At 47.5% G+C, this 13,536-nt stretch overlaps 1 protein-coding gene across 1 annotated transcript in view; it reads left to right on the top strand.

The window, feature by feature from the left end:
- Window positions 1–1,027: 1,027 nt before the first annotated feature.
- ckap5 (cytoskeleton associated protein 5) overlaps window positions 1,028–13,536 on the top strand; it is a 39,140-nt gene continuing 26,631 nt past the window's right edge. The window contains exons 1-17 of the mRNA XM_084453169.1: window positions 1,028–1,108; window positions 3,238–3,335; window positions 5,940–6,133; window positions 6,965–7,171; window positions 7,377–7,548; window positions 7,810–8,043; window positions 8,586–8,699; window positions 9,511–9,615; window positions 9,730–9,819; window positions 10,298–10,462; window positions 10,705–10,833; window positions 11,023–11,181; window positions 12,070–12,168; window positions 12,376–12,486; window positions 12,704–12,796; window positions 12,993–13,178; window positions 13,325–13,419. Coding sequence (XP_084309295.1) covers window positions 3,279–3,335; window positions 5,940–6,133; window positions 6,965–7,171; window positions 7,377–7,548; window positions 7,810–8,043; window positions 8,586–8,699; window positions 9,511–9,615; window positions 9,730–9,819; window positions 10,298–10,462; window positions 10,705–10,833; window positions 11,023–11,181; window positions 12,070–12,168; window positions 12,376–12,486; window positions 12,704–12,796; window positions 12,993–13,178; window positions 13,325–13,419 — 2,210 coding nt within the window. The 5' untranslated portion in view covers window positions 1,028–1,108; window positions 3,238–3,278. The remainder of the gene's footprint in view (window positions 1,109–3,237; window positions 3,336–5,939; window positions 6,134–6,964; window positions 7,172–7,376; window positions 7,549–7,809; window positions 8,044–8,585; window positions 8,700–9,510; window positions 9,616–9,729; window positions 9,820–10,297; window positions 10,463–10,704; window positions 10,834–11,022; window positions 11,182–12,069; window positions 12,169–12,375; window positions 12,487–12,703; window positions 12,797–12,992; window positions 13,179–13,324; window positions 13,420–13,536) is intronic.

Raw genomic sequence — 13,536 nt, 5'->3', positions numbered from 1 at the left:
CGCTTTCTCACACAAACACATTTTTGTAAATATGCAGCAAATTAACCGCTATCTCTCAGTACCTACGCTATTGTAATGTTTGATGGACAGTAGACTACCTCGCCTGTTCATGATCTAAACATTTGACAGACAATGACGTCGAGACAGTGACAGCAAGGCAGCGCCCCCCTCTGGTGCCTCTCCCTCTGACTCCGCCCCGCTCTGGTGCCTCTCCCTCTGACTCTCCGCCCCGCTCTGGTGCCCCTCCTCTGACTCTCCGCCCCGCTCTGGTGCCCCTCCTCTGACTCTCCGCCCCGCTCTGGTGCCTCTCCCTCTGACTCCGCCCCGCTCTGGTGCCCCTCCTCTGACTCTCCGCCCCGCTCTGGTGCCTCTCCCTCTGACTCTCCGCCCCGCTCTGGTGCCTCTCCCTCTGACTCTCCGCCCCGCTCTGGTGCCTCTCCCTCTGACTCCGCCCCGCTCTGGTGCCCCTCCTCTGACTCTCCGCCCCGCTCTGGTGCCTCTCCCTCTGACTCCGCCCCGCTCCGGTGCCTCTCCCTCTGACTCTCCGCCCCGCTCTGGTGCCTCTCCTCTGACTCTCCGCCCCGCTCTGGTGCCCCTCCTCTGACTCTCCGCCCCGCTCTGGTGCCCCTCCTCTGACTCTCCGCCCCGCTCCGGTGCCTCTCCCTCTGACTCCGCCCCGCTCTGGTGCCTCTCCCTCTGACCCCGCCCCGCTCTGGTGCCTCTCCCTCTGACTCTCCGCCCCGCTCTGGTGCCTCTCCCTCTGACTCTCCGCCCCGCTCTGGTGCCCCTCCTCTGACTCTCCGCCCCTCTGGTGCCCCTCCTCTGACTCTCCGCCCCTCTGGTGCCTCTCCTCTGACTCTCCGCCCCGCTCTGGTGCCCCTCCTCTGACTCTCCGCCCCTCTGGTGCCCCTCCTCTGACTCTCCGCCCCTGTGGTGCCTCTCCCTCTGACTCCGCCCCGCTCTGGTGCCCCTCCTCTGACTCTCCGCCCTTGGAGGCGTTTCAATCGCTACAAAAAGCTCCCCTGACTGATGATCGAGCATCAGCAGCTCAGCTCACTCGTAATAGCTAGCTAGCCATCATCACTTTGCATTCAAGATAGACTGACAGGTAATCAAACATCCTCTGCTAATTCCTACTTTTTAAAAAACATTCTGCTTTTGATGTTCACCCTTTGCAATGTTCATAGCTTGTATTCTGATCCCAGATCTGCGTTGTCTGGGCCTGGTGCGGATGATAGCGAGCTAGCTGTCGTTAGCTCAAACACCAGTGAGGGGTATTTTGTGCAAATGTTCCCATAACGCAGTACCATACCATCGGTTTAGTTACAAATGACATTCCTTGTTTAGCATGTTATTAGTTCTAATTGATATTCAGGCTTTTGGTTGGGGCTTCAAGCAGCACAGGCCAGCTTGCTAACTAGCTGAATTGCTAGTAGTTAGCTTAGCATCTAGCTGCTGTTGCTAGCCGATGTGCAGCGTTGTGCAGACGCGTTGGCTTGTCAAGACACAAACAACACCAACTGCCAAGTCAATGCAGGGTCTGCATGATGCTCACTCTTCAATGTCAGAGCTCAGTCACAGTTAACATGCGAGCTCAACTGATTTTACTTTGCTATCTAACTACCTAGTCAATGTGTGTTTCAATGCGTATCATGTTTGGAGCTTGATAGCCAGACAGCTAGTGGAGCTGCAAATGTGCAAATGAGAAGGTGGCGTCGCAGTTGTGGGCTGTAACGTTATTCATAGATCCAATATCTTTTTCATAGATCCAATATCTTAAGATCCAATATCCATCCAACAACTTATATGATTGTTAGCTAGAGCATAGTGGATACCCCAATCACCTAGTTAGTTAGCTAGCTAGCTAATTAGTTTAGCTAGCTAACGGTAGCTATACTGGGAGGAATGTGGCCATGTTTGAGAGCCAGCTATGTGTAGACTACGTTACAGGATCAATAATATATGTAATCTGAAACGACAGCCACTCCCCTGGAAGTGCATTAGAGAATCACATGTTTGTCTGTTACAATAACAAAGTGGAGAGAGGGGGTCTAGACTGATTACTCTATAGTGCAGCCCTTGATCCCCTGTTTAACCATACTGACCCTTATACACCCCCTGTTTAACCATACTGACCCTTATACACCCCCTGTTTAACCATACTGACCCTTATACACCCCCTGTTTAACCATACTGACCCTTATACACCCCCTGTTTAACCATACTGCCTCAACATTGTGTCCCCCCAAGTATCCGTTGTGAGTGTATTACCTCGACGGGGGGGGGGGGGGGGGGGGGACTGGGACAGTCCTGGGACAGTCTCCAGACTGATATGCGGAGACAAACTGAAAGTGAGTTTGCGAGATCAGGATGGTCTCATGAGTCTAGCAGCAGATCCGAACCACAGGGTGGGTCAATAAGCCATTCACCTCCATTCATTTTTTGGACAGGCTCAGGAGCTAAAAATCCCCCCATTCATTGTCAATTGGGGGTATTGAAACGGCCATATCTCGACATGGAAGGTCACAGAGACACGGGGTTTGGACTGGCATAAAGGTCTCGACCTAATGAATGCAACGATACCAAACATGCTTGCACGCATTTGTGCATGCACAGAGCCATGACATACATTCATAGGTTGTTTGTGCTCTCCGAACACAGTTTCTAGTACATACAAATTGTTGGTGCAAATCATTTGATTATAATGTTTGGTCATATTGAACATTTATTTTGCTGACATTGAACTGTATTGCAGCATAATTGGAAATATATGAACTATTGATTTTGATATTGGCTGGTAAAATGGTCCATCTTCTTCAGTATGCCACATCACATGTGACATCATCACATGACTTCAGTGACCTCTCGATTGCATTGTTGACCATTCTGATTTCAGTAAACATAACACACCAATCAGTCTAGTTGATCAGGTTCTTTAGCTGTGCCAAACAGGAGAACACACATGGAATGAAGAACAGATCTCCGCAAACAAAATGTGTGCTCGGGGACAAAGTTCTCTTCCAGGACTGGTCAGCAGCAGCTCTTAACCTCCACTGATCACCCCAAACCAGGTGTGTCCCATCAGGCCTGACGACCCTCCCAGCTCCACCAACCCAGACCTTCCTAGAAGGAAGAAAGGGAACAGGAAGTGGCAGACCGTGGACTGGGCCTCACACCCTCACACCCAGCATACTGGGGTTGATAACCAACACTGTTTGTTCACCTGTTTCATTTCAGTTGAATATCTTGGCTAAGGGAAAACATCCCCAGAAGCCACCATGGGCGACGACAGTGAGTGGATGAAGTTGCCCATCGACCAGAAATGTGAACACAAGGTGAATACTGTTGCCCACATCCAATTGCCCACATCCAACGTTTCCCATACGTTAATTCAAACATGGCGGCCCGCCATGGATGAATTTGTCCCGCCATAGCTGCAACATTTAGGTTATCAAAAGTTTTTACTCTTCTAAATCAATAACAAAACTCAAACGCTGTTGTGTTTTGCGCTGTGCCAATCACACTTGTTGGAGGCGTGAATTGCACACGGCTGCATTGATTCACGCTGGAATTCCACACGGAGTTGAGATACGGTTGTGTGAGGTAAGTTAACGTTAGCTACTTACAATATATACAATACAATCCATATTGAATATCCACTGTAGTTGTCTACTTGTCCAAACATAATTTGGGCTATGCTGCAACGTTCATTTTCCAGTCTATGTAACGCAAATTTTCCAGCTAGCAAGCTAGACTGTTAATTAAAGCTTCCAGCAACGTTACCAAGCCAAAGTTAGGCTAGCACTAGCTAACGTTAGCTAGATAGGTTTGCATGTAACGTTAGTCAGGCCAATGTCATTGAAAAACGGGACCGTCTTAAGCTTAGCTAATATGTTTGTACTCTGATGAGTACCAGACCAATGTATACATTCTTCAAGAGGAAAGTGAGAGTAGAAGCAGATGAAGAAACTGCTGCGGAGCCTGAGGTAACATTGGCTTGCTAGCTAGGATAACGTAGCAATAGATGCCAAGTCAATAGCCAAACATTGCCTATGAATAATTATTATTCATACGCTTTTGTCAAAAAATAAAGTGGATTAACGAACAGTGACATTTTTATTTACAACAGGAGAGACGGCTTCAGCCAGCCAGCAGCCTCAGACAGCAGAGCCAGTGGCGGGAGAGGGACAGAGAGAGAGAGAGAGGGACTGACTCTGACTCTCAGGCAGGAGAGCTTCCTCTCCATCCAGCATCCAGCAGTCTCTCAGAGAGGGACAGAGAGAGAGGGACTTGACTCTTGACTCTCAGATGGCAGGTAGAGGCAGCAGGGCAGGTGGCTCCCTCACTCATCATTCTCTCTCTCACACACGCACTCGCACTTTGTTAGTGTCAGAGGCTCATTAGATGGTAGGAAGGAGGGAGAGAGGGTGGGAGATATATTCGACCAGTAAGATGTCCAGGCCCTCTGCCCTGGTGTGTGGCAGCTGTTGATGTCAGAGGGGAAGCCTCGTTCAGACTGCACGATTGCCATCTCTGAGGGATCTCTATTAGATGATGGTCAGCTGGCTCTTTTTTTTTTTTTTTTTTAACTGCTGTCATTTCAGCTTCCACTGGCACATTTTCTCCCAGATCTTTCTTTTTCAGAACTGACATTTTTAAGGGCTCATGTCCCGCAGTATGTTGCATTAAATAGCCTTTTGTACAGTAGATGGAAATGTGGTCTTTGGCACATTGAGTTGTTTGTCAGGGTGTTACCTGTATTTTCATTAATGTGACACAATGTTATTTAATATTGATTATTATGTATTAAAGTCCTGTCTCGTTTACCATGATTTGTGTATGACTACTTCTTTGCCATCCTCTTTCATAACCAAATGGGGTCCGATGATTAAATTGCTATGGCTTCTTGATTTTGCTCTCAAAGTGCGCCAAATTGATGCATTTAAATTAACAATGTTAAAAATTCTCCCGGGGGGGCATGCCCCTGGACCCCCCTAGAGGGTCCGAGGTCCACCCCCCCATAGCTGCCCAGAATCCTGTGGGAAACACTGCACATCACACCCTACTACATGAGCATACAGCTGCTTGTCTACAGTTATGAACTCTTCATGCTCAATGAATTTAAAGTACTTGGGATTTTACTTCTAACGTATGTACAGTATTGACATCCATCTTAGTCAAGACAATCTGAAAACACTTCTCATGTAGACTTTGTTGATGCATATTGTCAAGCTATGCTGGAAGGTCAACCCTAAATTGGTTCTTCTAGGCTGGGCCTAGAATCTATCTTAAATGTTGGTAGGTTGTGTAGCCCAACAATGCATTGAATACAATTTCTCTGGGTCACAAAAATCCTTGTAAAATCAAAATGCACATTTTGTATCACAGGTTCTCTATAACCGACGGCCCTCTGCTCAGGTCCCTAACAGTAGTTATGAACTAACCTTGTGTCACCAGGCTCTCCTTGGGGAAAGAGAGCTTGCTTTCCATTCACTATCAGATTCAGATCCTGTCTAAAGCCCACCTACTCCAAACGTATTCAGCGGATCCAACCCTAGACTGGATCCAGCCCTAGATATGCCTTAGACTGGTAAAATGCAAGGCGATTGGTCCCAGACTGGTAAAATGCAAGGCGATTGGTCCCAGACTGGTAAAATGCAAGGCGATAGTCTGGGACCAATCTAGAGCCCGCCTACTCCAAAATTCTATCCGGCCTATGCAACTTTACCTTAGACCGGATCTAAAACGCAAAGTGATTGGCCCCAGACGAGTTATGAACTGATTTCTCTGGGTCACAAATGACCATGCTTACATTAAGGAAATTATAAAAATTCCTAATATGTGCAGTAGTTAGTAGTAGTGTAGTAGTATAGTTATGAACTCAGTAGTCGTTACTTTGATCTCTCACAATGCTCACTCTCCCTCTGCCTACTCCCAAGGTCTGGAAGGCCAGGCTGAATGGCTATGAAGAGGCCCTGAAGCTGTTCCAGAGAATAGAGGATGAGAGGAGCCCAGAGTGGGGCAAGTACCTGGGCCTGATTAAGAAGTTTGTGACGGACTCCAATGCCGTGGCGCAGCTCAAGGGCCTGGAGGCAGCGCTGGCTTACATTCAGAATGCCCATGTGGCTGGCAAGTAAGTGCTCCATCTCTTTGACAAGGCCCTGCAAGCCTGCTGTTCACAGTGCTGTGAGTGGGTCAATACGTGTTCTGGAATTGTTTGTTTTGCCTGCATTGAATAGAGGCAGCTTGTGCTAGACGACGACGTGACATGCAGCCATGGCAGAGGAAGTCACAGCTAGACTATGTTCTAGTAGACTGCATACTTAGTGGTTGGGGTGTGAATTTGGTCTGTTCCTTCTACTTTCTTTAACGGTTTCTTACACTTTGCAGTTAAAGAAAAAAAAAAAAGTGGTTCAAAGACGTAGCCAGAATTAGCCTACTACTACTGTTCTTGGGTCTATAATGTACTATTGATCGGTTCTCAAAGCCCTGCTGCTCACCCTGCTAAACTGGACTTGTTGACTGCAGCTGTTAGCTGTAGCAGTGAAGTAATCCGAAACTTCTCTGATGGTTATATATGGACAGGCTGGCTGGCATCATATCCTTCTATTGTGTCAAGCCTTTCTAGGCATGGATTACACTTACACACTTCTCACACTATGACTGCCCTCTAGCTGTTTGATGATATAGGCCTACCCTTTTGAAAGAGGTTTTGCTTATTGTGCGTACTTGTAGCAGTGAGGCTACCTACTTGAAAGTAGTTAAGTAACATTTGGGCAGCATAGGCTACTTTAGTGTAGGTAATTATATACAGATATTTGGCTGTAAAGCAACAATTAACCAGTGTCTACCCTTTGTCTACAATGTTTTTGTTCACAGACATATTGCAAAGACTTTAAGTATACATCAGTCATCATCAATATTAAATCAGTGTTAGCTAAGTGTGTTTTGCATGTATTTGCAGGACCACGGGAGAGGTGGTCTCAGGAGTGGTCACTAAGGTTTTCAACCAGCCCAAAGTGCGAGCCAAGGAGCTGGGAACAGACATCTGTCTCATGTACATAGAGATGGAGAGAGCCGAGGCAGTTCAGGATGAGCTTCTGAAAGGACTGGACAACAAGAACCCCAAGATTGTTGTTGCCTGCCTTGAAGCTTTAAGGAAGGCTCTCAGGTGAGCGACCATTGCTTAATCCTGCGGGAGCTTGTCTGAACTCGACTGCTTTCTCAGACATTTTCCGGTCCAATTGTTTAGTAGCCTACTGCATTCCACAAACTACTCATCTATGAACTCAGCATTTCATATTTCATTTTAGCATAGACATTACAGTATTTTTTATGGTAGTCTCATTAACAATGTTTCATTTGCACATTCACAGTGAGTATGGGTCCAAGATAATCACTCTGAAGCCAGTGGTCAAAGTGTTGCCAAAACAGTTTGAGTCTCGAGAGAAGGCAGTTCGAGATGAGGCCAAATTATTAGCGGTAGAGATTTACAAATGGATCCGCGACGCCCTACGACCTCCGCTCCAGCACATCAACTCTGTGCAGGTGAGTGAAGAGCCTCGACCAGCGTTTCAGCACACCCAACGCCCCAAGCCCCGCCCCCCGTGCACTTGTGGGGATTCAACAGGTGTGAGGAACACGACACTCGCTCCCGCTTGCCACCTGACGCAGCCTGATGTGTTCCAATCCCAACCTATTTCTCTTCTGCCCCCTCTTCTTCTCCTGTCCTGTGCTTGATCGTCTATCCCATAATGATAAAAGCCGCAGTTAAATGGGATCTAAAGCTGTGGTTTCCGACCCCCACAGCTGAAGGAACTAGAGGAGGAGTGGGTCAAGCTGCCCACCTCCGCCCCCAAGCAGAGCCGCTTCCTGCGCTCCCAGCAGGACCTGAAGGCCAAGTTTGAGCAGCAGCAGGCGTCTGGAGGCGACGAGGCGGACGGGGAGGACGATGATGAAACGGTGCCCCAGGTTGATCCCTACGAGCTACTGGAGGCCGTGGAGATCCTAGCCAAACTACCGAAAGACTTCTATGACAAAATAGTAAGTGGGTGGTGAAAGTAAGTGGGTGGTGAAAGTGTATCCTTAAATACCCCGCTGTAGCCGTGATTTGCAATATTATGTGTTTGGATCTTGTGTAGTTATTTAGAATGCATTTAGCAGATTTCACAATTGGTGTTTGTGAAATGTGGAGTTTTTGGCTGTAACGCAACAGCGGGGCCAGCCCTAACAAATCGTTAACCTCATAGCAAAATTGCCTAAGTCATATTTTATCTTGTATTTTGTATGTAGCGTCAAAAATGCCAAAGTCAAGTCGATGACTTAGGCGGATAGTGATTTTGGAATAGCATTCTGATAGGCTGAGGACATGGACAATAATGCATGGTGAAGCAGCAGTATTAGGAGAGTAGAGTTAGGCAGAAATATCAATTTAGCCAAAATATGACTTAGGCAATTATGCTATGAGGCTAACGAAAAGTGAATGTCTGTCTGTAACTTGACATGACCAAGATGGCGGCATTGTGCATTGTTATCTGTGGAATCCACATATGAGACAAATGGTCTCTGTTTTTTACTGTCATCAGGAGGCGAAAAAGTGGCAGGAGAGGAAGGAGGCCTTGGAGGCAGTGGAGGCCTTGGCTAAGAATCCTAAACTAGAGAATGGTGACTACGGGGACCTGGTCCGAGCACTAAAAAAGGTACCGTTTAATATGGAAATGCATCCTGGGAGCTTGAAAGTGTCACAGGGAAATAGGGCAGCGAACGATCCGCTTAATCTGTTTTCAGATCATTTAAAAATCATTTCAAGTACATTTGTATTTACCACCTCAGGTGCAATTTAAAGGTCATCATAATTTACGAAACGAACATACGACAGAAAACTGGTTATATGGTCATTTCCACACAAAGCTCTGCATTTATCGATTTGGACGTGAATGGAGGGTGCGATCAAGTCTCACCTCGCGTACGCACATCTGAGTGGTCGTGATGATGCTTATTAAGTCACTTATTTAAACAAGAGCTTTGACCGTCATCAAACCTCTGCAGTGGCAGACCAGCCTCTGAAGAAGACCTCAATGCACCCATCCTGTATGCTAGTTGAAAGAGGCTTACGGGATGAAATTCGCCACAGGTTATAGCTCTAGTTTGAGATATAGTTTTTTGTAATTTATTGTTACAATAAATCCTCAAATTGACAGCTATTCATGTGCAATGGCTTTTATATAGGCTACGCAATTAAATACGGATGCTGCTTACCTAGCTTGCACGTTGTCCTTCATCGGAAGAGGGTTTTCCGGGGCCGTAGGGATCTTTTTATGGAGAGTGATGAGTGGCACAGTGACTGTGTTGGTGTGGCCAGAATATGAGATACGAAGAGTTCATGAATCACACGTGATCTCTCTCGTACCATCATTTCTGCACTCGGATCTGCGCTGGTTTCTACATTCCATTGATAAATGAGAGCCAATGAGTTGGAACAGTTTTCTGAACAGTCGTCTCTTTCCACAGGTGGTGGGTAAGGATGCTAACGTCATGCTGGTGACACTGGCAGCCAAATGTCTGGCTGGACTAGCCGCTGGGCTCCGCAAGAAGTTTGGTACATATGCAGGACAGGTGAGTGACCCTCATGGCCGTGGGAACACATCTCGGCCCCCTTATGACTCCCGTGGTTTTCCATGATCTTGGGGTGGGATTAGTACTGACCTGCTCTACGTCCTGTGTCTGCAGGTGGTGCCAACTATTCTAGAGAAGTTTAAAGAGAAGAAACCTCAAGTGGTTCAGGCCCTGCAGGAGGCTATTGATGCAATCTTCCTCACTGTGAGTATACTTTACACACTGGATTCTTATATCTCTATCTATCTCTATCTCTAGCTCTACTGTAGCTCATCTCGAGCCCCCCCCCCTCTCTCTCTCTTTCTCTCTCTTTCTCTCTATCTATCTCTCTCTCTCTCTATCTCTCTATCTATCTAAAATATGAGGTCACTCAGTAGGGTTGCAAAGGGGTGGAAATTTTCCCTGGGAAGTTAAGCTTGGGAATTTATAAGACATGTTTACCTGCATGTCAGCTTATGACAAAACAAAATGTTTATATTTATGTCAGTTTATTCCCATGAATTCCGGTTAATTCCCATGGAAAGTTTCCAGCTTTGAATATTTCCAACCCTACTCCTCAGTGCTTTTGTGTTTGATCAACTGGTTTAAGTATGAATTGTCGCAGGTTCCGTTTGTGGCCTGAAAGTTCAAAATATGGGCCTCCATTTCAAAGACTGGTGGTGTCTTGTGATGTGCCTTTCAGACAACCCTTCAGAATCTCAGCGACGACATTCTGGCTGTGATGGACAACAAGAATCCATCCATCAAACAGCAAGCCTCGCTCTTCCTGGCCCGGAGCTTCCGGCACTGCACTCAAGCTACTTTGCCAAAAAGTATTCTCAAACCTTTCTGCGCTGCATTTATCAAGGTATCGTGATGGTTTCACATCCAGGCAAACTTGGGGCCAGTTTCCTGGACACAGATTAGGCTAAACCTAATCCCTAGAGTAAAAGGATTTGGTGAAGTGATTGCTAGTCCAGAATGTGGATAATCCTGTGCCCAGAAAACTTCCCCAAGACACATTTACAGTGAAGTTCTGTCCTGTTAATTCACTATGTTGTAGAATAATGCTCAATGTAATCCCGCAACCCATGTTCTTAACTCTTCCAGCAAGTGAATGATTCTGCCCCAGAGGTGAGGGATGCGGCGTTCGAGGCCTTGGGCACGGCCATGAAGGTGGTGGGCGAGAAGGCTGTCAACCCCTTCCTGACCGACCTGGACAAGCTCAAACTGGACAAGGTGATGCTTGCAGGAACTACAGGCCTGCACTTCTAGCCTGAAGGATAAGAGTGAAACTAGTACACTTTGCGAGATTGAAATTCTAGTGAACTGGATGACTAGTTTCCCATCCAAGTGAGACATTTGATAATGCCTTTCATGAAAGCATGACTGACAAATGAATTCCCTCTCTGGCTTCCACCTGAGCAGTTAAAAGAAAGTGCTGATAAGGTGGAGCTGCTTGGTGGGAAGAAGGGAGGAGGAGGAGGGGCGGAGAAGAAGGAGAAGCCTGCTGCCAAGGCCCCTCCCCCTGCAGATGCTGCACCCAAATCATCTGGGCCCCCGAAGAGGGCCCCGGCGGCCTCCAAGGTGAGGCTCAGGTTCTACAGTGTGACCAAGGCGTTACCTAGCCTGGTCTGAAATGTCTATGTGGCTGAAAGAAGCAGGACATCTTCAGTAGCAGCAGTAGACTATTGATCCCCAGGGGAAAATTGCACTGTTGCAGTATCAAAGACAAGAAAATCTGAAACAAATGTACAGTAGATACAAAATATACAGATATCCAAATATATAAGAGTGCAAATAAAGAGTAAGTAGGTATGTTCCTAGCATTCCTAGATTGTGCAAAACGTGTCTAGGCTGTACAAGAGTTTATAAAAGGTAAATGTGCATGTCCTGTCCGAGGAACCTTAGCACACTCTGAGCTGACTCAGGTCCATAGCCAGTCCAGTCAGTCAGGGGATGCAATGAACAGTCTGATAGCAGCTCTTACGAAAGACCGTTTGACGGCCCATGTTGAGCACCGTGGCAGGATCCGTCTGCTACTGGAGGTGCTCCTCTACCTGACCAGAGCGTCACGGAGAGGCTGGGAGACATTGTCCATGGTGGCCAGCAGTTTGGACAGCATCTGTCTCTGCGCCACCATTCTGACCCGAGTCCAGGCTGACCCCCGGGACAGAGCCCGCCCTTGTGCTCAGTTTGTCCGTCACGCTGGCGTCCACTGCCTCGGTGCTACTGCCCGAGCACGCCCTGCATAGAAAATGGCACTCGCTATAACCGCCTGGTAGAGCATGTTCAGCTCTAAGGACCTGAGCCTTCTCAGGAAGTAAAGTTGTCTCGGTCCGTTTTTGTATATGGCCTCGGTGTTTCCGGCCCATTCCAGCCTGTTACTGGAGTGATACTTCAGTGGATCCATTTAAATTGAATAAACAGTGGTAGGTAAAGCTCTTGTTCTTGTTCTTTCCCACTCTGCTGCAGCCCTCCGGACCTCCTAAAAAAGGCAAGCCAGCATCTGCTCCTGCTGGTAAAGGGAAGAAAGCTCCAGAGACAAAGGAAATCGCAGAGACGGAGCTGTCGGTGAGTCGTCCGCACAGCTGATGTATTGAATAACAACGTCGATGCGGACGCCTTGTAGATCCCTCGGCGACTGAACGTCACACAGGGCATTTGAAAGTGTGCGGCTGAAGCAGACTGACCCTTGTATTCACCTGTGTGTTTTTGGGTGGGTTTCTGTGTCTTTGTCTGTGTGTTCGTCGTGGCTTTGTGCGTGCGCGTCTCTCTCAGTTGGAGGTGTGTGAGGAGAGGTCAGCAGCGGTGCTGCCCGCTACCTGTATGCAGCTGCTGGACAGTGCTAACTGGAAGGAGAGGCTGGCCAGCATGGAGGAGTTCCAGAAGGTAGCTTTAACAACCATTCCAACACTGAATACGTCATGGAATACTCAAAGAAACTATCATTTGTTAAAAGAGAGATCTTGGCTCCTTACACAGTTACAGTAAAGCGTTTCACGCAACTATGTTTAGTCTTAATTTATAGTGTGTCTAAGACTAGAAGGGTTCTTATGTGTCTTGATATGTAGGGTGTTATGTTCTGAGTGTTCTATGTTGTTCCCAGGCGGTGGAGCAGATGGATAAGAGTGACATGCCCTGTCAAGCTCTGGTCAGGATGCTGGCTAAGAAGCCAGGCTGGAAGGAGACCAACTTCCAGGTAAAGACTGCGACAGGCCCTTCCTCCTTTTATGGCGTTTCTGTACTCTGCAAAGTTTAACGCCTGACACGATAGCACTCCCACATGTTTTGACTTGACTTTCCTGGTCTCTCTTGGAAGATCAGCCTACATCTCGGACTAGAAGAGATGGGAACTTAAACCAGCAGACAAACATGGCTGCTCTGTGTATCTACAGGTGATGCAGATGAAGCTGCACATCGTGGGCCTGGTCGCCCAGAAGGGTTCCTTCTCCAAGATGTCCGCCTCCGTGGTGCTAGACGGTCTGGTGGACAAGGTGGGGGATGTGAAGTGCGGGGGCAAAGCCAAGGAGGGGCTCACCGCCATTGGGGAGGCCTGCTCCCTGCCCTGGACCGCTGAACAGGTGGGAGCTCGGTTCGCCCGCTGCTTAGATTTCTTTGAGGCTTTTGTAGACCGCTGACAGTCTTGTTTGTACATTTTATTAGGAAAATATTGTTACGATGTCAGAGCAAGCTTTCACTAGTAGTTTGTGTGTGTGCTGTGTCTCAGGTGGTGTCAATGGCTTTCGCTCAGAAGAATCCTAAGAATCAAGCTGAGACCCTCAACTGGTTAGCAAACGCCATGAAGGAATTTGGATTTGCTGGGTGAGTGTTTTAGTTGTAAAAAAAGAAAAAAAAAGAATTTGAGGTGAATTTGGGTGTGTAGTGACTTGGATGTTGTACACCACACTCTCACATTAGTTAGTGACGGTTGTCTATGTC

This window comes from Borostomias antarcticus (assembly GCF_949987555.1).
Source record: "Borostomias antarcticus genome assembly, chromosome: 18".
Lineage (NCBI taxonomy): Eukaryota > Metazoa > Chordata > Actinopteri > Stomiiformes > Stomiidae > Borostomias > Borostomias antarcticus.
The sequence above is the reverse complement of the archived record's forward strand: the minus strand, read 5'-3'. Positions and strand labels throughout refer to the sequence as shown.